This window comes from Ptychodera flava, chromosome 14 (assembly GCF_041260155.1).
Source record: "Ptychodera flava strain L36383 chromosome 14, AS_Pfla_20210202, whole genome shotgun sequence".
Lineage (NCBI taxonomy): Eukaryota > Metazoa > Hemichordata > Enteropneusta > Ptychoderidae > Ptychodera > Ptychodera flava.
The window spans coordinates 20125893-20150906 of NC_091941.1; the positions used below are offsets into that span (position 1 = coordinate 20125893).

General features: G+C 37.1%; 2 protein-coding genes across 3 annotated transcripts in view; one reads left to right on the plus strand and one right to left on the minus strand.

Annotated features, from left to right (window-relative positions):
- The first annotated feature begins 1325 nt into the window (after positions 1–1325).
- LOC139149683 (transmembrane protein 62-like) lies at positions 1326–21216 on the plus strand. Of its 2 annotated transcripts, none has more exons than XM_070721547.1 (15): positions 1326–1484; positions 5713–5976; positions 7007–7118; positions 7575–7712; positions 9222–9267; positions 10476–10626; positions 11583–11707; positions 12297–12419; positions 12935–13090; positions 13374–13533; positions 14030–14140; positions 15026–15110; positions 16185–16283; positions 16723–16841; positions 17947–21216. In XM_070721547.1, exons 2-15 carry the CDS (start codon positions 5800–5802, stop codon positions 18274–18276), a joined length of 1932 nt encoding a protein of 643 aa, XP_070577648.1. In that variant the 5' UTR covers positions 1326–1484; positions 5713–5799; the 3' UTR covers positions 18277–21216. The 2 variants fall into 2 exon arrangements, with proteins under 2 accessions (XP_070577648.1, XP_070577649.1); XM_070721548.1 differs by having other exon boundaries at positions 1328–1484; positions 5717–5976.
- LOC139150624 (U3 small nucleolar RNA-associated protein 25 homolog) overlaps positions 19597–25014 on the minus strand; it is a 31566-nt gene continuing 26148 nt past the window's right edge. The window contains 1 exon segment of the mRNA XM_070723061.1: positions 19597–23284. Within this exon segment, the coding sequence (XP_070579162.1) occupies positions 23047–23284 (238 nt within the window). The 3' untranslated portion in view covers positions 19597–23046.

Consider the following 25014-nt stretch of genomic DNA (forward strand, 5'->3'; position numbering starts at 1 on the left):
ATTAATATTGCGACAGGATTCACACCAATTTAATGGGCAAAACCTATGCCCCTTCTCGCTGGCTTATATCAGAGCATATGAAGCTGAGTTCCTATCTCCATACAAGTCAAGGTAAAAAGTACTGGCTCGTCGTTTTATTATTTATAACAACATATACAGATCAGATATAGGCCTAATGACGATCTGTTGAGCTGGGATAACCCAGTCATACCAAATTACCATCATCATATTTATCCTGATGAGTTATATGGCAGATATAGGGCCTAGGGATGTTGTGGACAAATATGAGACTTTCGTCAATCAATTGATGAGTTACAGATTTCCTTGTAATGTTTGACCTTGACTGGATACGATTATTGGACCTGTTTTGATGTCATCTTCAGAAGTTTACTGGCTGCCAGTGGTCTTGAGGGCGTTGAGGGCGCAGTAACGATGGTTTAAAATCGTCCGGCCAGCTTCAACATGAGCACTCGATTTTCAAACCACAGGTATTCATTTCAGGAAAGAGTATATGAGAGCATGGTTTTGGCATGAAAATCAACCAATAGTTATAAACCATCAATGGAAAATTAATATTCATCGGCCGAAAATTCATATGGTTAACATGTTTTTTGACTTAGAAATGTCACCTGGCGCCTTGCGCAGATGACATACTGGAAAGAAAAAAAACACTAAACGATTTTAACTAATTCTAGGCCTTATACATTTTATCAAATAAAAAAAAAATAATAATAATAATAATAATAATAATAATAATAATTTCTTGCTCATTTTACCCCAACTATACGGACTCTGAGCACCTTGTGTTAGAACATAGACCCTCAAGAAAAACTTTTTCTTGAGGGTCTATGGTTAGAAGTAGCACTATTTTACCGAAAAGCCGCACTTCTTTTGGAAGTTTGACTTTCTTATCTTTATAATGGCAGTGACGAGCCTGCAGTGACGTGATGCTCCCAAAAGTGAAGGTCTAAGTTCTTTGAAATTCATCCAGGCCTATTCAACAATTTTTAGACTCGAAGGTGTTTATAGAATATTCAGTTTACTTTTTAAAGCGAACCTAAAATAGGCCTACAACATGTCTACGATATTTGCTGCGTCGTTCCCCTTATAGCTCCAGCAAAAGTTCAAAATTGTCATCTCAGATGCGTAACTAACAAAACTATATAGATAAAACCGACCTCTCTATTTTCTTTCGGTGGCTTCTTGCATGAATCATAGCTGAGGTCTAATGCTTCTCGCTAGTCTGTGAACAATGCTAGGATATGTTGTCAGTCTGGCAGTTTTATCGTGAACTAGCTGCTTCATCAGTTTGTGCGCCCTCACACCAATTTCTTCGTTCATCGCACTTTGTCAAAATGGCGACCCACAAGAGCATTTCGTCGTCGGCTACTTTTGCTGTGAATTGCTTCAAACCCACCGAATTAACTGAAGAGTACGTTTGAAACGAAACCAGTTCTTATTGCACGCATTCACTGTATTTCAAGGTAGGTTTAACCCCCGGTTTCACCACACATTTCCGCTCATCACATCCTTGCCTACTGGAACGCTCTTAGCCATTCATTCGACTGTCTGCGTGCCTCTTTACGACGCAGCTGAACTCGTCAGTCACGCTGCACGGCCTCAGGTATAATCAGGATTCAACGCACCGAATAGCAGACTTCTGTTCAATATCATGATGACCACATCTGTCATATGACATTTGATGAAGCACGTCTAGTGTCTCATTTATATGTCTCCATCCCGTTGTCCTGTAGCTGGTGACACCGGATGATTTTTTTTTTATATATTTTGTCGAGTGTTGAGTTAGCGATCGCAGAAATTAGTGACAAAACTGATTAATATAATTCTGAATGTACATGTATATATTTATGTTCACCTGTATATTGTTCACTGTCCAACCTACTGTTATTATTAGGCTACGTCCTTGTAAGGCCACACTCCCGTCATACCCAGCGCATATCAATACTAACAGTAAAATTGTGGAAGTTGGTGCGGTAAAATTTGATTTCCTCCTAGTCTTGTGTCATACCGAAAGTAAGCTCGCTTTATTGGGTTGCCAAAACAGAAACCTTTAGCTTTACACTTTAGCTTTCCTAATGAGCCTTTGTGGACACTTTATAAAATTTGAATTGTTAATTATAACTTTTGTTTTAGCGATGTGCCTAATCAAAATATATATGTCAGGTTATCTGAATTTCGTCGGCAACTTCACCTACATTTTTTTTCTGCAAAGTCAATTGAAACCGAAATGTCTTGCCACTGTTCAGTCATTTGATTTCTGTCAAAGAATTTGAGCAGCTCCTCTGAACAAGAAAAGGAAGCCTGCTCGGAGTCGGAGTCTGTGGGACAGCATACAATACGACCGCCATCCTCTAGTTTTGATTGTCTTATCATTGTCTGGTTTTTTTTGCATTAGTTTTCTCACCCATGAAATAGGTCAAACTTTCCGGGAGTATCTCCTGTCCTTTGATTACCTGTCGCTGACAACTGGGAACAATTTGAAAAAAATCTGAACACTCTGGGATTGAATGGGATGGACTATCTAAAGTAACACTAGGTGTAGCTCAGCATGGCAGGGCTGCATAGTGTGTCACCGGTGTTATATGGCCTCGCCGATAACACACAGCCCTGCCATGCAGAGCTACACTAGGTGGGGAGTCATTTGAACTTTGCATGATGCAGTCTGCCATTCCATCATTTATCATATAATGACAGGAGACATGATTCAAACCGAATACTTGTCAAGGGCATTGCTTATAACTCTTTGAGTGCTCTAATTTTTGTCATCTAAGTTTTACTGCAACATTTTATCAATTTTTATGAATTTTTATGATTTTTTTGGGGATAATTTTGGACCAAATGGAAATCACATTTTATTGGCTATAGTTTTTTATCAAAATTTGGCAAAAATCTGAAAAAAAAATTGACCAGGGTATATTGTATAAAGACAAAAAAAATTAACTTTGGCATTCTAAGCGTTAAAATATTTATCATTTGACTGTAGAAAAACAAAACATAAAAATGTTGTTTGCAATTTTAACCCTTTGAGTGCCAAAGTCAATTTTTGTCTCCTTTATAGAATATAATCGAGACAATTTTTATATGTCCAGATTTCCAGGTGTCAGACTTTTCCCAAAATTTTGATCAAAAACTGTAGCCTATGAAAAGTGCTATCCATTGGATCCAAAATTATCAATAGAATGACAGAAAAAATCATAAAAAGTGCTAAAATGTTGCACAAAAATTTTGATGGGAAAAATTAGAGCACTGAAAGGGTAGTAGCATTATTGCCACAGGTCTCTCCAGTGCACTGTATTATGACTTATATTTCATTATTTGAGATGCTAACTAAGCAGTGTGCTGGAAAAAAAATACATGGTATCCATGTTACAGGTGTGGGGAGCATTGTTTATGAGCCAAATTTTGTCCAGTACTACTCACAAACTTGGTGGAATTTGTTTAAATTTCCGTTTTTCCCAGTTGTACTTCCCTTGACTCTGTCGTAATTATGTACAATGACGCTGAGAATTTACATCTGCCATCTACTTGTGTAAGCAGAGTATCCAGGATCTCTGGATTTGAAATTCCAATATTCAAAGTAAATGCCTTCTTCCACGACCTGTGCCCTACAACCTTTCATGAAGGCTGGGAAGCTTCTTTTTCAGTCTGAATACATACATACATATGCATTGATATATTTACTTTTTCTGCAGTTTGTCAATTTTTCATGCATAATTTTCTAAAAACAGGATTTCCTATGTATAACACGTAATTTGCACATATTTAAATCCCAAAGTTATCAAATTGAAAAATGGGTCCGATTCACCTTCTGTCAAATGATGAATATGTGGCCCATAACGTCATCGATGAGTTACCATTGAATCCTATGGAGCGCGCAACGTTCGATGTATGAAGTGTGTTATAACGTTGTTTGCTGACTTGTTTTATGCAGGCATAGCATGTAACGTGTGAGTAAAAAAAGCAATTGTTTTACTCGGAGGTCGTAAATATTATGATGTCAGATGACACAAGCCATGCTTGAAATCAAGTGTGGAAGATGGCTGCCCTGATGAATGTCTATCAAATCGGCCAGGCAGCCAGGCCATAATCTGACTCACTGATTTATATGATCAGTCTAACAGTCTCGTTATTCTCAGTGAGTCATCGAAAAACTCTCTTCGCACGACAGTCAGTGAGTCCCATGGGTCATCTGTCTCAACTGAAATGTGACAGGCACCCATACTGCATTCAGGTATACTCAGTAGCAGTTGGATGGAGAAACAGAAAAGTAATTTTGAAATCTAATTAGTGAATAATGTTTGTTTTCTGCTTTTAGCACAAGGTAATAAGGGAACACCGCCTCTGGTCATTTTTTCGAGTTAAATATGCTAATTCTGTTGAAGCAGAGATTTAATGCATGTTATACTGATCTATTAAAGTATCATTTCAAAAAACTATCCAGCAAGAAATCTTAATAAAATTGTGCATGACCAGGTATACTCATTACTCTAAAAATTGCTAGAATAATTACAGTGGATAACTGTATTGGGTAGCTCATTGATAAAGCCAGGTTGAATTCAATGATAATGGTTAATCACATTAAGTGCATTGATATAGTCATATGAATCGCTGAAGGTCGTTCAATGTGACAGTTCAGTCGAATTCATGACGTTGTATGTCCAATGGCATATCCACTGTACAGTGAGCTTGAGTTTCATTGATACAACCTGGTTGAATGACTCTGCAGCACATTGTTGTTGACCTTGTGGGTTGATTATGATGCAGTGTTTTTTAGCCATGAGTGAATTAGCATTCAATTGATTAAGCCAAGTCATTTGTGTGAGCGCTGCATTGAAAAGTAGTGATGCAGAGACACAATGTGATTTGAAATTTGATCAGTTACAGGTAACTTGCCCATTACAGGATGCTAAATGCTTTTTCATTAACTTCAGGTGGTATCAGGCATTTTCCTTCCCACAATCTAGCATTTTCATAATATTTGTGCATTGCAGGTAGGCAGTAACCCTTTGAGTGCTGTAATTTTTCGAACCAAAATTTCACTGCAACATTTTACAAATTATTATGAATTGTTTCTGTAATTTTTTCGATAATTTTGGACCAAATGAACATCATATTTCATTTGCTACCGTCAAAATTTTTGCAAAAATCTGAAAAAAAATTTGACTTGGATATAATAAGAATCATATGAGAAAAAGGTATGATAAAAGAGGAAAAGATTTGCACATGTGATGAAATATGAACCACTTTAAAACCAGTCCTCTGAATCTCTGTGAATGTGTGCAATTCAACCTTTAACCTTTTCACCACAATGGTTTGAACCAAATCAATTGTTGTCCATTGTGAGCATGGATCTGTTTATTGGGAATTGGGAAGAACAGGTTAAAAAAATGGATATACCAAAAGCTAAATTAATAAATAATAATAATAATAAATTGTGAAGGTAGTAAGTAAAGATTTAAAGATAAAAATTTATCCAGAAATCTTAATGCTTTGCAGATGATCTTTCAAAGTCAGATACGCTCCTTATGTGATGTATGCACTGTTGCCAAGATTCTATAATGTGGGAAGTTGGCTACAGGGTGCTTTGTGGGCACAATTCACTGTGCTTGATAATAATGATAGGGCAATCATGGAAGGTCATCTGGTCATTCACCTCTCTCCTTTTTCGGTTTTCAATTGTTTTATCCCCAGTCAGGTGTGCCTTGGCTGAGAGAGATAAGTATCAGCCATTATTCATCTTGGCATCAGAAAGTACCGTTGATGTGAAAAGTCAGTAGCATGACTAAGATCCCGGCAGCAGCCATTGCTCTCCTGGTCGCCATTGCCGTCACAGTATTATGTATGATACGGAATTACTACACAGTGCCAGTGGAGTACACTGGACCACCTCATCCGAGGGACCAAGAACCGCCGTTCCCAGCTGACACAATGGACAATCTGTGGTGGTTTGTACATGTAAGTACTTGTCCGTTGAGGTTTCCGTTTCATTACTGCAAAAGCTGGCTTGACCCTTGTAGATTCCTTGGATTGATAGATACCCTTGGACTGGCCAGGGGAGAGCAGTGTTTTCACAAGGTTTCTGTCACAAGGGGGAATATTGCCCTCTGCTCAAAAATTGTGGGGGGAAATTGGTTCTCTTTGAGGGAGATTATAATAAATTATGCAAATTTGAGTGATGCAAATTAAAATTATGTTCAAGGTAAATTTAGGTTATAGCATTGATCAAATATCAAATAAAAGACAGTCTTTCAGCTTTGTCTAACCCTTCTGCAGATAGAAAGCTTATGTGACTTTACCTGGGGGGGGGATTTTGATTAGATAGGGGGGGTTTGTGCAATCCCGTGTCCTGGAGAAAACACTGGGAGTCGGAGAGGTATAGATTTCTTTATATCTTCTTGTTCTGCTGTGGAATGAGTTGACAGTCACTTGGAAATACCCGGTACATGTATGCAGAAAAAAGCCAGAGCAGAGAAATCAATCGTTTACAAGCATAGTGATCTTGTAAGGACGAGTGTAAGCAGCACTGCAGTGACGATGTCAGAACAAATCTGTGACAACAACTCATCCCGATATTTATGGCCGTAAGAATATTTTCCTCCCCATTCAACTCCGCTGCAATGGTCTTTATAATCTCTATCATGGAAAGCACTGTGAATGGACAAGAAAAACGGAAGTATATGGGCTACTCTAAAAAAATATAATTTATCAATCCATTAAATCCATGCAATATATCCTGATTTCTTGTGAAACAAATGTGAATTCTGTGTACTAGGATTTTACAATTCAAGGCAGCTAATCAAGATGAACAACATATTACAGCTGTTGAATTGAAAAAAAGGAACTCTTTTCATCTCCCATAAAGTTGTTCTATGAAAATGGTCTAACCGTAAGCTGAATGCCCCAAGCAAGATTTTACAAAGATGTTAGGCAATGTCATTGAGTTAACTTAGCGGTGTAAAAACTCCAATAATTCTTTTCTGAACAGATTTCAGATATTCATATTAGTCGCTTTAGAGACCCCCAGAGAGCACCAGAATTCAAGAGATTTTGTGAAGAAAATATCGCAGTGATAAACCCACCTCTAGTTCTAGCCACAGGTGAGTGAATTCAAATGTAATATTTCCTTTTATTTCAGGCCATTCTTTGCTCCCATAGGGTACTTCTTCCTATGGCTATCTCAACATTTCAAGGCCATCAAATCCAAGACTATGGGCTCTTTTTTCCGTACAAATTAAATAGGGTCTGTATACTCCTGAAGAGTCCTTGAACTTGAAACCTGCTGGAAAGTCCTGGAAAATTGAGAAGCCGCAAATGATTTTCAAAAATTATGAAATGATCAGCCAGGACTTTGTGAAATTATGTGTAAAATGAAAATATTATCGTAAAAGTGATACCCAGAAAATGGATCCTAGGGAACAAGGAACACAATTGAGTGAAATCCATCCTGTAAAATGAAATAGTGCAATAAACATACTTTCCCTGTTGCATACCCTAGGCTCTAAACTCTCAAACAGAGCTTTCACTGCTGTGCATGATGTTTTCCTCCTGTACAGGTGATCTGACCGATGCCAAAGATGTTTACAACATGGGTTCAACACAGTACGAAGTAGAGTGGCAAACATACCACAACATTCTGAAACACACCAGAGTGTTAGAAAGAACAACATGGATTGATATCCGCGGCAATCATGGTAAGGTCAGAGGTCGCGTAACTGTTAAGACAAAACACAGATTGTCAGCATTGTGTGAAACCCAAATACTGTGATATGGGTAACATATTGTGAAAAATTTTGTTTTATATTTGGTGTTAAAGACAAGGTCCCTTTGTGTCGATAGGATTGAAAGCTGGTGTAGTTACTGATTATATATTGCCAGCTGACAAGCATGGTTTCACATAAGATATTTGCCAGGAGTGATATAAAAACACTTGTATCCATACATTACATGCTTCAGTCACTGCCATGCCAGCCAACATTGAAGAATAATTTACATATAACCAATCATCTGAATTCTGTTCCCTGCTTACATCAGTATATCAAATCTGATATGAAATATTGTTGATTTCACTTCAGAGGTTTTTCATCTTTTGAAGTTTGTAAAATTACTCAGGTTTGAGACAAACGTGATACAGCATCAGAAACTGTGTTTAGAATTACATTAACATGGTGTACTATCAAAATATATGACAGTTAAATAACAGCTGGTACGTTGCACTCCGGGCAATGCAACGTAGCTGTCTTTGTAATTCATGATTTTCACTCAGCATTAATACACAGGCAGCATTAATACACAGGCAATTGGAGTTGAGAGTGAAAGATTTGTACCCATTTATTTCATTCAAATTTGAAATAATTCAGGAATACATGTGATGGTGAAGTTGGCATACTGATTAGGAAAAAATGTATCTTCCATATAAAAGTGATCATATCAGCCAGCTTATATGAACCCTTTGCGTGCCAAAGTCAGTTTTTGTCACCTTTATGAAATGTGTAACCCAGGCAATTTTTCTCAGTTTTTTCCCAAAATTTTGATCAAAAACTGTAGCTGATGTCAAGTGATGTCCATTTGGTCCAAAATTATCAAAAAATTACAGAAAAAATCATAAGAATTGGTAAAATGTTGCACTAAAGTTTGGAGGGAAAAATTACAGCACTCATAGGGTTAATTTATTGTTCATGCACAATTTCAATTCTGCAAGTGCCATGTGTGTGCATCATTTCCATTTGAAAATGTATTATCTGCCAGTGTGTAAGTGTGTGGGGATAATACTCAGTCATTTTTCAGTAAATTTTCTGTGATTCATCAAAAAAATTGAATATAATCAGATACTTGAATGTAATCAGAGCAATAGCTTGCAACTACATCTCAAGGGAGCAATAGCTTGCAACTACATCTCAAGGGACCAAGACTGAATAAAAACATATGGGCACTGTACTGAAACATCCTCTGTTCCACTTTGTATAATGAAGTGTTTGATTTTCTGTAGATGCCACTTATTACATTCAAGAACAACTCTACAACCTTAGCAGCCGTTACTTTTATGTGCTCTTGAAATATTCACTGAGTACTTATTCATCAAGCAAGCTTTCCGGCTCTGTGCACTTTGAGAAATAAGTGTTTTCATGTTCTCAATCAAATGTGAGTTCCCGTTTTTTTCCCCTGTGTTTCCAGTTTTCATGAAAATTGTCTTCATTTTTCAGATGCATTTGATGTCCCGTCAATGGAAAGTCACATGAACTTGTTTAGGTAAGTCTCTGATATTAAAGAGGCACTCCCACTTGGTAACATTTTTAAAACACATTTTTTAATGCCAACGGTCAATATTTGACGTGGCGACTCCGCGCGGATCGCGAGATATCGATACAAACATGTCATTTCCCGAGCGTATTTTTCACATCCCGAAGTTTTACGATCGTTTCTGGTTATGACCCGAAATCCCCCGAAAGTGTGTTGTTGTGCTGATTGACGATATTCTAAGGAGTCCAAAAACGTTCGAATGACGCAATTAATTTACCTCTTACTGCGATGACTTTATATACATCATTATCAATGCCTTTACCTCTGGTAATTCTTTTTTAAAACTTCTCCTTAGTTTTTGTCGTTTTCATTATTCTCAATCAGTTGTATTAAATTTTTGAACAATACCACATAGATATCAGTTTTTACGTGTAAAATATTAGTTGCCTCTGATGACTACATTTTGTCGTCTGCCGCACAGTTACGCGTGGTTCGATACATAGCGGCCGCCGCGTGTGGTATGCGCGCACACCACGTGGCGGCCACTATGCATACTATGTATTACCGCACCTATCTGTGCTAGTCACCTGTGCGAATTCTGGTGGAATCAGCAAACTTTGTTTTTCGTTTTTTTGCCGAGTCAGTAGGACTCGGCTTTCTCCCATGGGACATGACCGCTCACCAACGCGAGTGGTACTGCTGTGGCGTACAGCAGCGTCAGCGTAGACTCGTACTCCATAGCTTAGTTGACAATGGCCCCAGTGCCGAACGTCTATGTTCGGAAGCTGAATTCAGGTGGGCCACCGGAATTCAAACTTTAACTTTTTTGAGGACATGTTTTTTATTGATATCTCGCGATCCGCGCGCAGTCGCCATGTCAAATATCGACCGTTGGCATTAAAAAAATGTGTTTTATAAATGTTACCAGTGGGAGTGCCTCTTTAAATCTCGGAGTATTATACAGTTTATCCTAAAATTTTACATTAGCATATACATTTGCTCACTGACAAAGAGAATCAGATTGTTTGACTGGTGTTGTTACAGAATATTATTTATGTACACTTGAGTCATGTCAATCATGAAATTTTATCAAAAATATAAATGGACTCAAGAATGCTACCTAGAGAACTCCTACACTAGTAAAGACATTGTGAGTAATCTAGTGTAGATTCATTAGTTAAAATACGCTATTGGTATATTTTATCATATTCCAACAGACAGTACTCGGAAATGGGTCAGAAAGGAGAACTCAGTCATTTCCTATATCAGCAGAGACTACCCTTCGGAACTTATTCCTTCATAGTCGTAGATTCCATCCCTATGCCAGGACCAAGAAGACCATTTAATTTCTTTGGAGTATTTGAAGAGGTACGTAGCCATGGGTTCTAGGCTTTCATTAGTGACTTTATTCTCAATTTGTGGCTATGCTGGTTGAGGTTAACCTTTTCACTCCCATGACTGCCAGAAATTTTTGACACTGTAATACCTTGAGTGTTTGAATATGCAAATGGGATCCTTGATATCCTTAAAATATGTTTTACAGAGAAATTGTGCAACATTGTCATTGTTAAAAGTTAAATGCAGTATTAAAGAGATGACATTAAATATTCTAGGGAGAAAATATCAGATGTGATACTACTTCAGCAACTACTGTAATTAGTGTCTCCATGTTTTAAAAAGTCATTAAAGTTTAACAAGATTTGACCAACCGTATTTTGGCCGTGCATGTTAATGAAGTCGTATGTATGACGTTATCATTGTGACTGTAAGTAGCTCAGAACAATATGAAGGGTGTGAAATGTTGCTATGTTCACATGAAAATGTATATTTGTAGTGTCATATAACCACATAATATCTATCGATTAGCATATTTTTACTTTAACCTTATATGCTGCGTTATGATTGACTTGCCCACTGACATCTTACATTATCTAGTCTCAACATTCCTTGCCTGTGTGCAAGGGAGAGAATTGTGACTTACCACCATGTTGATGTGACCAAAAGAGGTTTCATTGGACGTATTTCTCAATTTTTTTATTTGCATTGCATTATAAATACTGCCGTATTTCTGGAGTCTACACATATTTTTAAAGCATTGTTTCTTTTGTCCTTGTCCATGTGATTTTAGTTTGTTTTTTATGATGCGTCTTGTGCACATTGTTTTTTTTCTGTTATTATATCTGTAGCTTTGTATTTTAAAGTTTTTTTTCTGAACAACTTGTCAGAGGCAGGATTAGGTGCTGTTTGTTGACAAGAATAAAAAAAAATATGACAGTCAAGTAGAACATAACTTTCAATGCAGAATATTTTCCATTTTCTTCCAGTCTTCCATGGAAGCAGTAGAAAAACTTAACAAGCAGGCACAAGGAAGCAATTCTACTATTTACGTCGGGCATTATCCAATTTCTACAGTATTTGCACCGCCACCTGGTCTGAGCCATGTCATGAGGTCAGATATCGCCCTCTATCAGTTTTTGCGCACTCAGAGACAACAGCACAAGTTCAAGGAAGGGTGAAAAATTTATTCTTAATGAACTTGATCAAACAGTTACTCAGTTTGAGTACAGTTTTGATAATTGTTGTAAATTACACCTCCTGTATCTTTCAATTGTTGTGATTGCCTGAAATGTGGTCACGTGACATATTGAAAAAAACACGTTTTCAGAGATTCTTGCTCACTCAGTGAGTTAGTGTTGTCAGTGGAGATTGTGCGCGTCGTTTCCATGCTTGGTTAGGTGATCATGACTGGTTTGGATGTACCGGAGTTTGTTGTGCATTTTTTCTGAACATAAATTGTCATGCACAGATTACAGGTGTACAACACTGCAGAGTATGTCTCCTATTACACATGACATTTACATTCTGAAAATTTTTTGAATTTTGTCACTATGGTTAAATTTAGCAAATATTATATAACAAATTCCAAATTCATCATGAATTTGTGTCATGGAAATACATTGAACATCCAATCCAGCAGCAGATACATTTACCACACATAAACAGCGATCTCATTCCCCACTGTGTGTGCATCCTACCAGGTCTGGTATTGCTCATCTATGTGGCCATTTACACAGCCTGGGTGGTGCAGTACTTCATATGCAAGCTCAAGAGAGATCTGGTACTTTAGAGTTAGAAGTAGCTGATTGGAAAGACAGTCGGGTGTAAGTATATGACAGTACAATCTTCTGATGGTTGTACCCCCACCTGATCAGTGCATGCTGCAATATTTCCAGAGGATGAACAGAAAAGAAAACATACAGACCTCTCTGGTTTCTTCTGTGTTCTTTGTAATGCTCTGTGCCTCTCTCTCTCTCTCTCTCTCTCTCTCTCTCCCACCTTAACCCTCCAGCTTCCAATGCGTATGCCATCATCACTTTTTACAACTCCTGATCACCATTTTGGAAGCTGAAATATGTGTATATTGACTCTGTGACAGTTCCATTGTCATATACATTTACCTTCTGAATAGTTTTTGTGTATAAATATAAAAATTGTCCGAGATATTTGGAAAAAGTCAAACAGTCTTACATTTTATAAATCACGAATTGCAAAGACCTCATGATCAAGAGAAGTGAACAATTGTAATGATCCTGCTTTTGGCACTTTTTCCCCTGGTAATATTGTCAAGGACAAATCTGATTAAATCCATATATATGTAATATATGTTGCCTTACAGGTACAGGGTCATGGCCTTTGACCATGACCTCCTTTCTTTTGTTGATGTCAAGTTTGGTGATTGGCCAGTGATACTTATCACAAATCCCAAAGATGCCCGTTTCTTCAGCCCGCAGTATGAACCCATAGGCAAGGTGAAACATTCTACCCACATTAGGTAAGAGTCACAGTCCTTTTGTGGAGGGACTGTGGGTAAGAGTATCTGTCCATTGTATGTGCTGACAGTTTGATTTCTTCCAAAGGAAGACAGGAAATAGGTTAAAAAACGTTTGAAGGAACTTTTATTGATAAAAATGAAATGGAGACAAAATACATGTGTATAGGAATCACTGTTGAAGTAAAGGCCCTGTCTTAAACGCATATTAATATGCTAAAATACAAAAAATAAAAGGTGCATAAAGTGTTTCATAGCACTGAGATTTTTTTTCCAATTTTACCAGGTTGTTGGTTTTTTCTCCAGAACCAATCACTTCAGTTGCCATAGAAATTAATGATGAACATCTGGGGCAGGCACAGCATGTGGAAGGTCCACTGTATGTGTTGTCATGGGAACCAACACAATACAGTGTAGGGCTACACAAAATTAGTGTTACTGCCAAGGTAATGAAGCAGCGTCTTTTTTATACTTCACTTAGAGTAGCCTGTTCTGTTGGAAGTTATTATTATTTATTTACAGTGTATATAAACTACATAGTATGCATGGTACACGTTAATAGTTCAAACCATGTAAATGTATGAATCAGTATTTTGTGTGTATATGTGTGAATATATATATATATATATATATATATATGTGTGTGTGTGTGTGTGTGTGTGTGTGTGTTATAATATATATATATATATATAGAGAGAGAGAGAGAGAGAGAGAGAGAGAGAGAGAGAGATAAGAAACTGACAGATGTAGTTAACATGTGTGCATGTGTACACTAGTCACACACACATGTAACAATTTAACACAGATTAGTTGTGTTATATCATTGTTTTTTGTGTCCAGATATACAGGAAATTTGACATTTGATCATTAGCTCTTATGTCCATATGCACAGCAAATGAGTAATTTGACCGTCAGTTGTTTTGGTTTCCATCTCTCTGCTAGGATTCTGCCAACCATGAGTCCAACGTAGAGTACAAATTCTCCATTGATGGCAGTCGGCCATTACAGTGGCTGGTGCCAGCGGTGATTCTCATGGCAGACTGGGTGCTAACTGTGAGTATGTGTCAGACTTTTCATTGTCTCGGCTTTGTTTGGACAAATACAGCACTACTCATAAACTGGTCAATTGTATGTAGCTCTCACTGGCATTGTAAATGTTATCATCTGAACCACAGCAACTCCATTTTGGCTCTTGGTGTTTTCCCAATTTTGTCAAAGACAGGCAAATTTCATCAAAAAAAAAAGAAATTTGGTGATGAAATACCAAATCCAATGTGGTAAGCCGTGACATTATCCATCAGTACTACTGAATGTACAGGGCTAAACTAAAACACTAATAGATTTTGCACAAACCTGGACCATGTCTCATCTTCTGATGAGACATGATCATAATACAAGAACAAACTTGGGGATTTTTTATGCAGTGATACATTGTTTAAACAAAGATGCTAGATTTTCTCTTTTTAACATGCATTTTATATCTTTTGATTTGAGTAGGATTTCTTCTGTTGCAATTTTACTTTCCAATCATCTTAGAAGCAAACTGAATCAATTGGAGGAAAATTTTCAATGAAAAAAAACAACAACCACAAACCAGCCATCGTTTGTCCTCCTTGTCAGAATATAAAAATATAATTATCAATTACAGTATGTGTTGAAATACATCAGGAGCATCACTGCATGGACCAGTGTACACTGATATTGTCTGTATCTTTATGTAGCTACAATAAGAATGCATGTACTAGCAGTACCAAAGTAGAAGGGATACAATGAACAGAATACACAGCTACACTGGTGCACCGATTCTCCAATACTTGTGTGTATGGTAAAAGACACCAAATGGATGAATGTGGCATTTGAGAGAAATGGCCAGTCTTGCACAATAACATGGCGTGAAAGACAACACATGTTTATATTTACTTTGTTTTAAATCTACAGGTGAAAAGCATTTTCTTCAGTTTATATTGTCTTGGTGTTTTATCTCTTCCAATCATCAGAAGGTTTACCAACAACAAGGAGACAGGTATGTTATAGGAAAACAACAACAGATCAGCCAGTGCACCTGAACTATACTGGACCCAATTCTCTGTGTGGTTTCAATCTTCTTGTCCAAGTGAGCCTTTAGTAATTAAGGTGGAATGCACCTCAGAGACGTATTTAAACTCAAAGTTTTGCAATACTTCTTGGTACACCATTTATCAGGGGCTCATTTTGAAGCTCACGAAGTAACTCAAGTTTTCACCAGATCCTTATGTAAAAAATTGAAAATTTACTTTTTCCTCATAGAGTTAACACAGGAATGGCAGCCATTTTGAATTTACAATGTCAGTAAACCTTCTGGCTAATTTGTTTCTGTAGTACCAAATTTTGCATGGTGATCCCTGATTTTTGTTCTGAATTTCAAAAGTGAATGGTGTTAAGTTCTCTCAAGGAAAGTTGAGCAATTCAATTTCTAGGCACATTGGCACCTTAGTATTACTTAAAGTAGTAACATACCACCTATGATTATGTTGAATTGCCATATGGTTAACTGTGATCCCAATATTCTTCAGCACTGCTTATTGGCAGTTGTTTTTTGTCATGTGTATCCATCTAATGGGAAAGTGTTCATACATATGTATACAAATAGGAAGGTCCATAACACCAGGACGTGAAAGTGTATATATATATATATATATATATATATATATATATATATATATATATATATATATATATATATATATATATATATATATATATTGTCCATTGATGATATCTGGAACAATGGTCAATGGAAAAATGTTGCTTTACCACTCATACATTGTTAATAAATTCAGGCTTCAATATTTTATGAATTTAGGCACACAAATTATAGAATGTAGAAAAACCTATCTTTAGTTCATGCTGATTAACATTTTAAGATAGCAATATGGGATATACATACTCTAATTACAAAAAAAAATTACTGTACATCTTTGTCATTTCAAGCTGTTCACCCAATGCCCTGTAAACAGGTCCACAATCTCAGTTGATAACAATTGGTTTCGGTCGTACCATGGTGGGGAAAGGGTTGTCTCCAAGACTGTAGAGTAATTCGTAATGTTGTCTCTTGCAGATCTGACTTCTAAAAGATGGTTGAGAAAGTTTGTTCTATTAACAAGAACCAACACTATTTATCACCCATTGCTTGCTGCTGGGATTTACACAGTGCTAGGTATGACTGTGTTACATTACATCTGTACAAGATTATTGGAGCAATTTCATTATAACTTGTGAATGTCCAATTTGCCCAATTCTGTTTAGTTTTGGAAAGCCAAAAATTACATTTAGCTAGCACACAGACTGGTATCTATTTCTAGAAGCACATAAGCACACCATGAGGCAATACGTTCATTAACCACCATTACATTTAACATTGTTGACCTTTATAGTGCAAGCTATTAATTTGGTTACACCCATTGCTGTATTGCATGAATGTGACCTGCATTGAGGGCGCTCTTCAAGTCACTCTGATTGCTGCACTATGTATCACATGGCATATGTTCAAATAAGCAAGTAATACTGCATCAGAGATTGAATGTGTATTGCAAAATTTGTGGGGATAAAAAATACTCTTCGAATGTTAAAACAATGAACGTAATTGTTATTTGTAGGTCCATGGTTTATTGGTGAAATCATTTCTGGTTATGTCGGTGTCAGTACATTGTATGGAGTGTATGTCAATGGTGTTTTCGTCCCAGAAGCATTCTCGTATGTGACTGCTGGATTAGATGTACGTATATTATTCTCTCTGCCACTGATTCAAAGTCAGTGACTTTCACCTTTCATAGTGTGCTTGGCATTGATCAAGTGGTTTTTTGGTTATCATAGTTTGCGCTAGTGCAATGGGAATTCTCAAAGCTTTACAGGGTCACATGTTACACCGCCATGAGCCAAGATAATTACACAAATTATCCAGTATATGTGTGAATGAACATTACAACAACAGCAAAATCCTAGCTTCTGCATCTGTGAGGAGGGAGACGTGAGAGTAGAATTTATCAGCCTACAGAAACCAGGGTAAATTTACATCAGCTTTTTAATTGCACCAGTGACCTCTCATAGGCAGAACAGGCCTTGTTGTAGTTGGGAAATATTGGGCCACTTTTTCCATAGCATCATTCATGGATTAATCAGGGTGTGTGATAATATGAGGTTATTACGAAAATACCGCAAAGGATGCATGAGGACATTGGCGCAGCGTATCGCCGAGACGCGAAGCGGAGGGCGATACGCGGCGCCAATGTCCGAGTGCATCCTTTGCGGTATTTTCGTGATAACCTTATTATTATACATCTTACATTCCTGGCTGGGGCATCAAATTATTAGAGTCGTGACCATTTCGTGCAATGCTACAATTTTTCTTCTGATTTTATTGCGCCAGTGTGGAACGCTATCTCGACGCGCTTCTGCATATTTTGAAGTGTGTCCACTACACACACATACGTATGTACAGAGCGCGCGCGAGACATGTTCTGGCACTCGTCCAATGGGTCCCTTGAAACCGTTCAACAATGGACGTGCAGATACAGCCGCAGGGGATTGGGCACCTTGAAACCGTGTTACGGAACGGGCGTTCCGTACGGCTTTTTTAGCGCACGTTAAATCCTATTGTTCTCGATGGTAGATGTATAATAATGTTAAATATTTCAATATCTGACAACCGTCGTTACATCTATGTGGTATTGCTGTTTGTCGCAGGAAAGATCAGTGTGTTTAGGTCCTGCATGCCGATGCTCCTTGACTGTTGTAGCAACAGTGTTGAAATTTGGGAATGCCACTGAAACAACAGCGGCTCGCCATTTTCTTTTCTGATTTCGTTTCATTTTCCACTACAGATGCTGTTTTGTCAGATTCCGTTGACCTGTTACCTTGCTTCCAGAGTGGGCCTGGTCTACACCAATCACAACAAAGCCGTCAGTAACCAAGGGAACCAATCCACCTTTGACCTATGGTGGCTTATACGAGAATTATACCTCCATATTCTACTAGTCACGGCGCTGCTCTGGCAAGTGTATGCAGCCTACACAGTGCAGAAGTGCTACGGAACTATAGCTTTTGTCCTTTGTCCAAAATTTACATGGATGCTGCCGTTAATTCTATTCTTGCACAATAGGGCTTCCAGGTTAACGATAAATGACATTGACATTGAGTTCAAAAAGAGTTAATGACGATTGTGATCCGGTAGTTTTATGGATGGGTTTTAATCATTTGTGAGATAGATGTAATTAATGTTCTTTTGACAGATGTGATTGTAAGATGTAAGTATTTATCCAAATAATTATCTCTACTGCTGTTAAATGTGTGTAAAAATGGTCGACTTGTTCAAGTGTTGGTTTTAATATTTGCAGGTGAATGGCTCATTGTGGCATGTGAACATTGGTTTCCTCAGAAAGTTGGTCGATGCACTCTCTCCTTTTCTCAATGATTCGTGAAATTTTTTAAATTAAAATTGCTTAAATTTACAATTTATACAGAAAGCATCGTCACAGGGTGTGATTTGTAATTTGTTTTCATCTTTTTAAGAAGTTTACTTAGACATATGTATTTTGGAAATTTTTATAAGGTCTTTGTTTTTCGTTGACTTTTTTAGTTTGCTGTTACAAAAGAGTATTACATATTATTGAAAGACATTTTTATCACAGAAAGTAGACACAAGCAGTCATTGTGAACAGAGGCATAGAGTCTTCTTCCATTATCCATCACTCGTCAACAAGTCAGTCATTTTGTTCTGGAAGACACGCAAGCGTTCCATTCACAGAGCTTGCTACTCTGGCAAACTCTGCTAGCTTAAACAGATGATGTATAAAAAAATATCTCAAATTTCAAAATTTATTGCCATGTTTTGAAACACCCATTACAGGTCCTCTATACACGAATGCAGTCACTGCAAATTTTAGGATTTTTCTCACACCTAATATGAGAGTGATCAGATCAGAGTTTGTAGAATTTGGTGTGAGAATATTTGCAATACTTATTGCAATACAACAGTCAGGGTTTCACATCTCTGTATTATTAGATATCAAAGTCGGCCCCTAACAAGGCACCAAATTTCATTTCACTGTCAAAACAGTGTGTTATTTTCTTCTTCAAAACTATGCAATAAGATAACCTTGTATTCCATTTCTGAAATGGCTAAATTCAGTGACCGTCACACGGCAGACTGATGTAAATGCTTCAAACAATTACCGTATTACCATTACTCCTTTGTCAGGTGAAAAGGTGATCAAAGATACACCTGGGATGGATCATGTGCTAAATTCTCAGATCATAATGTCTGTGTCTTCAACCAAAGCTTTTCCATGAAATGATTGTCACAAGTCATGAAAGTTTGTGAAGCAAAAGGGAAACAATAGAATATTTCTGTTTGCAATTTAATCAATTAGGAATAGAAGCACAAAAAGACAGACAGATGCCCATGCTCAGTGCATTGGTGAATGATTACATTGATGAAATGTCTTGCTATGTTGTTAGGAATACTGACCATGTGCTGTAAATTATATTCAATAAATGCAAATATTTGGATGTACTAGACTTGTGACAGATGTTTCTAACGCCTAGTATCTCCTTATGTTAAAAGTAATCAGAGAAAATTCATTGAGTAGGTATCACCCTGTATCTCTTGTTCCCTGACAACCAGTTGACTATATTAGGCAGAAGGTGGGTAGCCATCCAAAAACACTGGATATCAGTCATGCTTTTTCTTGTAAATGAAAACATTTGACCTAGTGGCTGATAGAGCTCCGCTGGGATATTTAAGATGATTAAGATAGTAAGTGTGGCTGGTTTGTCACTCATTAAAATGGGACATGTGGATGGAAAAGTCCAACTTGTGATTATTAGCATACATCAGGGCTGGCTGCAACTGTTGGCACACAATGTCTGTGTACTAAGATTTAACCATAGCTCAACTGTCCCGTCCACAAGACTGTGTCCAGATTAACATTTGACCAAAACCAGCAAAAATACCCTGAAAATACAAGAATGCAAGTTTTATCATAATTTCAACAAACCTGCATACAAGTGCAATCGGACATGGAAATTCTAAGACCTTTGATTTTTAGAATTTTGAGACCAAAAACAGCAAAAATTGCCCCAAAATACAGCTTTTCAGATCTTGTCATGATTTGTACTAAACTGATATAGATCATCCCAAAGGACCTTCCCATCAAATTTCAAAGAAATATAATGAGCGGGTTCAGATTTTAAAAAATAGGAAAAAATAAAAATACAAATATGCAAATTCAGCATGATTTGAACAAATCTTGCAGAAGTCCATCCAAGCAAACTCAATACCACCTTTCTTAATCTAACAGGCTGTTTCAGAGGAAAAGATTTTTTGACCAAAAACAGAAAAAAATTGCCCTAAAAAAATACAAATTTCACTAATTTGAACAACCTACATACCAAATTTCAAACAAATCTGACCAGCACTTTTAAGTGGGAAAAATCGCCCCAAAATACAAATTTTTTCATGTCACCCCTCACCTTCATGACTAACCTCTAAAAGTTGTGGGTTCAAACCATTACAATGAGAGGGGTGTCAGGTGATACCACACTAGATTGTAGGGGTAGGTTTACCAATTACATTATACAAGAGTAGTTGAACTACACAACTTAGGAAAGTTACTCGGGCAAAGATGAAGTCCAGTACAATTTCAATGTCGGTTGAAGCTATAGTATTAATGTTTGGCCTGCAGTTTCCATCGGATGAATATACATTTCTTTTGCACCTGTAGCTTTCATTCATGAGGTATTTGTGTGTTCTTCATTGCTGAAATATATACCATGTAGAATTGCAGAATCTTTCATCATCTAGAACGTATTTGTGTTTCAAAGGAGAATTAGTGAAGGCCCACTCAGGTAATTTTTTTTTTATTACTTCATGCGACATTATCACCACCAGAGATGAACTCACATTGTTTTTGAGAATTTGTCATTTTAGATATCAATATATGATATGTACATATGGAAAAGCATAATTATATGGCATGTGTAATGCTAGTAAGATATTGATACTGTGTGCTACAAGATTGTAATTTATAATCATGATTAGAAATTATGACCATTATCCAATGTCTATCTATTAAATTACATTTGCATGATTATGTACTCTTCATTGTTGTCATACTTCAAGTACAAGTGTCTTTGATTCACCGTTTTCCATTTCTCCTAATACACTCCCTGCTCAAGTTTCTAGTCAGTACCACTATCCTGTCACTTGTAGTGTTTGTTCGTTGGATTTTTGTCCTCGTGATACCAAAGCGTTATTTTTGAGATTCGTGTTGCCTCATGGGTACATGAACGTTCATCTTGAGGGTGATCTAGTTTCGGTGAGTCAGTTTACATGACAGAGTGTTGATACTGTACATTTTATGTTAGCTTAGAATTATGATGCCACTTTCAGATTGCTATTTTTTGTGAGATTTTACAACAAAAACCAATCCAAAAATTACACTGTTCCATCACAAAAAGAATGCACGTCTTGTTTTGCATTGGTGCCTTTTCTACATGTAAGTTTCAGCTTTCTTTAAATGCGGTCATTTCCCAATATCCAGTCAGTCAAAGTGTCACTATTATCACGTACATGGCATTACTAGCAAGCATAGTTTGTTTGTATATAACTTCATTCGACTAGTGTCTAGGTGAAGTTACTGCATACCGGTAACGACCCCCGATTTTCTTTTTGGCAATTAATCTTTGACTTTTCATCATTTGACCCAAGTATGCATTTGTTTGTTGACAAGTGCCTCCAGAGACTGAGAAAAATGGCATCATCTATGTGAAGTTGTCTGCAACACAACATGAGAATGCACTTTTCCAAACATGGTCGCACTGGCAGAGGGAGTGGCTATATCTTGTCTAGAGGGCGCTGTGTATGACCAAAATAGATGTGGTCATAAATAAAGGCAGCTGACAGTACAAAGGAATTGGTTATGTTCTGAGATGTTTCTCATAGTTAAACATGTCTGCGTGTATGTGTAAACACAAGCATACATACATACAGACGCCACACATCTGACTGATCCCAATGACTCTTGCACACCTGATTAGTTGATGTTCCCTGTCGCAGATGCATAGCAGTTTAGTGTGCATCTTTTTACATGTGTAACGAATTGCCTGTCTCTTTTTACCCAGAGCAGTATGCATACATCCCCCTGGGCATATGTTAAGTTAACCCCAGTGGAGGTAAGTGATATTCCAGTGTGTTGAGGTGCAATGGACTGGTTAAAGTTCCAGAAAAAATCATTTTTGATCACATTTTATTCTTTCTGTCATCATCACAGCCATATAACATGAGGGCCTTGAAAGTCTGATTAGATTTTAATTCCAAAGTAGAGGCCAGTCTTTTTAGAACTAAGTGTATGTGTAGTGTTACATCCACCTAGGTGCCTGCACTGCAACACATAGCTCTATAACCAATGGGAAATAAACTGAGACCACACCAACAAGCCTGTACTGACTTGTACATGTAAGGAACAAAATTTTTCATTTCACAAGTGTTTCTGAACTCTAAATATGCCTTTGAGACAAATTGAAAATTCAGTCATCAATTCATGTGTGAATGACAAAACTGACACAAATTCAAACTTTTGCACTTTAATTTAATCCAAATACACGATATGTCTGATGAGAAATAATCCAGGTTTGGAGATAGTATATGATGCATGAAGTTCTTGAGCTGTTTGTAGAAACGCCAATCGTTTAAAAAATCTTATCTTCATAAAACTTATGATAAAATTGCTACACCATATCAGGATCATATCCATCTGCCAAGATTCCTGGGCCATTTAATGATTTGAAAGATTACATTGCTGGTTGGGAGAAATTCACTTAATCATTAAGTGCTTGCTTAGGGCATCACATGGCTTCTTTACTTCTGTATACGACACTTATTCATTGCCGAAGGCCTGTCTCCGCTTTCCAGACCACCTGTCTCAGCTTTCTTCCCCTGTCACAAACATGTGAACGGCTTTGTCTGAAGACAGCATGTGTGAGCATCTCTGTAAGCCCACGATGCCTGAGAGTCTGTGAGCGTCGTACTTGGAGTACAACGCAGTGCAACTGTTCTCAGTGCCGGCTCCCAGCGTCATCATGTTGCACATTTCACTGTAGAAGTGAGGGTATGTGGGCAGCTGGTAGAAGATTATATGTTTGATTCCACGAATATTGTACCTGTTTTACAAAAAATAAATAAATATCACTCAGCAGTTCTACAAAATCTGCAGTAACATTTGTGAGCAAAACATTGGTATCAGAAGATTCACAAAATAGCGTCAATGACACTGTAGCTCCCATCCTGGACTATTTAGTGTTTGTTCTCTGGTCAGATATTTGAACATGTGTGAAAGGGATAAAGTGCATGAAGTGAAAATACTTAAATGAAATGTACTGGAGACAGTGAAATATGTTTAATGTAATTATTCAGAATATAAAATGGAAAAAATACAGAATTAGATATATCGAATACTGTGATACAACCATTAAATCAACAAGTCATTTACAATGACATAGTCCCCACTTGTAATAGGAGTATTAGTCTTGATGGGGCAGGAAAATGTGGTCATTAAGAAGTATCACTGGAGTGTATATGTTGAGATCTATGGGCACATAGGTCTATGTCGTTTTTCCCAATTTGAAACACATGAGGCATGTCTAAGTTATGGTTCTAAATCGGGAAAAAAGATCAGACCTCTAGCAGTATTGGCCAGCCAAGAAATACATATGTGCATTATAAATGAGGTACAAGATGTGACATCTTAAGGTCTAATATCCTATCAAAATTGGAGGGTATAGAACTTGTGGTTACTGAGATATGCATATATATGTATAATCAAGGTCAAAGGTCATCGAGGTCACATGACATTTTGGAAAAAAATTATTGATGAATTATCTTTATTTGCTCTTTTAGGCCACCGGCCCAAATTGCAACACAAATACTACAAACAACAAAATGATGATGAAACTCAAGGGAAAGAGTACATCATGTGGTTGCAAAGAATTCTTTTCTTAGTTTTTCTGCTTTTAACACATATAAAGCAAGATTTACAATTGTTGAGTTTTTAGTGGAAGACATCAATGAATAAAATTTTTCTTGCGTTGGTTGCGAGTATGACCAACGGGGTAAATATTTGTTTCTCAAATTATGGTATAATGGGCAAACGCAAATAAAATGATATTCGTCTTCTATTTCAAACGAGTTGCATAATTTACATGTCCTATCATCAAATATAATACCCTGGGCTCTTCCTTTTTCAATTTCAAGTCTCAAACCGCAGCTTCTAAGACATGCAAGAGCCCTCTTAAATCTAAAAAACATGTTTGAGCTGAGATAATCCTCAGTTGGAATGAAACTTTAAAATTACAATACAACCGGAGTTTGTCCTTTGTGCATACTTCCGAATACCAGTTTTGTTTGTAAATATCTTGTGCCCTTGTAATGAAATTGTGAATGAAAGTGTCAAAGTCTCCTGGGCCTTGCCAGAACCAAACTTCACCAAAACCATGTTCACACAAAAGATTTTTCACATGAGTAGCCCATGATTCTTTGTTGTTATTGTCGAGTGCCATAGCAAGCTGGTAAGCATGCTTGGTCACTCTATTTTGTGGCATTTCAGTATTTATACCAATAGGACAAAACTTTTTTGTAAGTATGAATAAAAATTGGGAATCTACCACTATCGCCTAAAACAAAAACGTCTGCTGTACAAGATTTGACACCCATATAAACTTTACAATATTTGAGTTGTACTCGTTCTGCAGCACTGTACATACGATATCCCCAAATTTCTGCCCCGTAAGTCAGTATTGGTAATATCATAGTATCAAATAGTTTGAAATAATCTTGAAACGATAAAGTATTTGTTTTTCTAAACATACGAAAAATACAACCCATTGCCTTCCTA

Coding starts and splice junctions, on each gene's coding strand:
- LOC139149683 (XM_070721547.1), top strand. CDS start 5,800: ATGACTAAGATCCCGGCAGCAGCCATTGCTCTCCTGGTCGCCATTGCC. Junction 9,268..10,475: donor AGTCACATGAACTTGTTTAG/GTAAGTCTCTGA, acceptor ATATTCCAACAG/ACAGTACTCGGAAATGGGTC. Junction 16,842..17,946: donor ATGTGACTGCTGGATTAGAT/GTACGTATATTA, acceptor TTTCCACTACAG/ATGCTGTTTTGTCAGATTCC.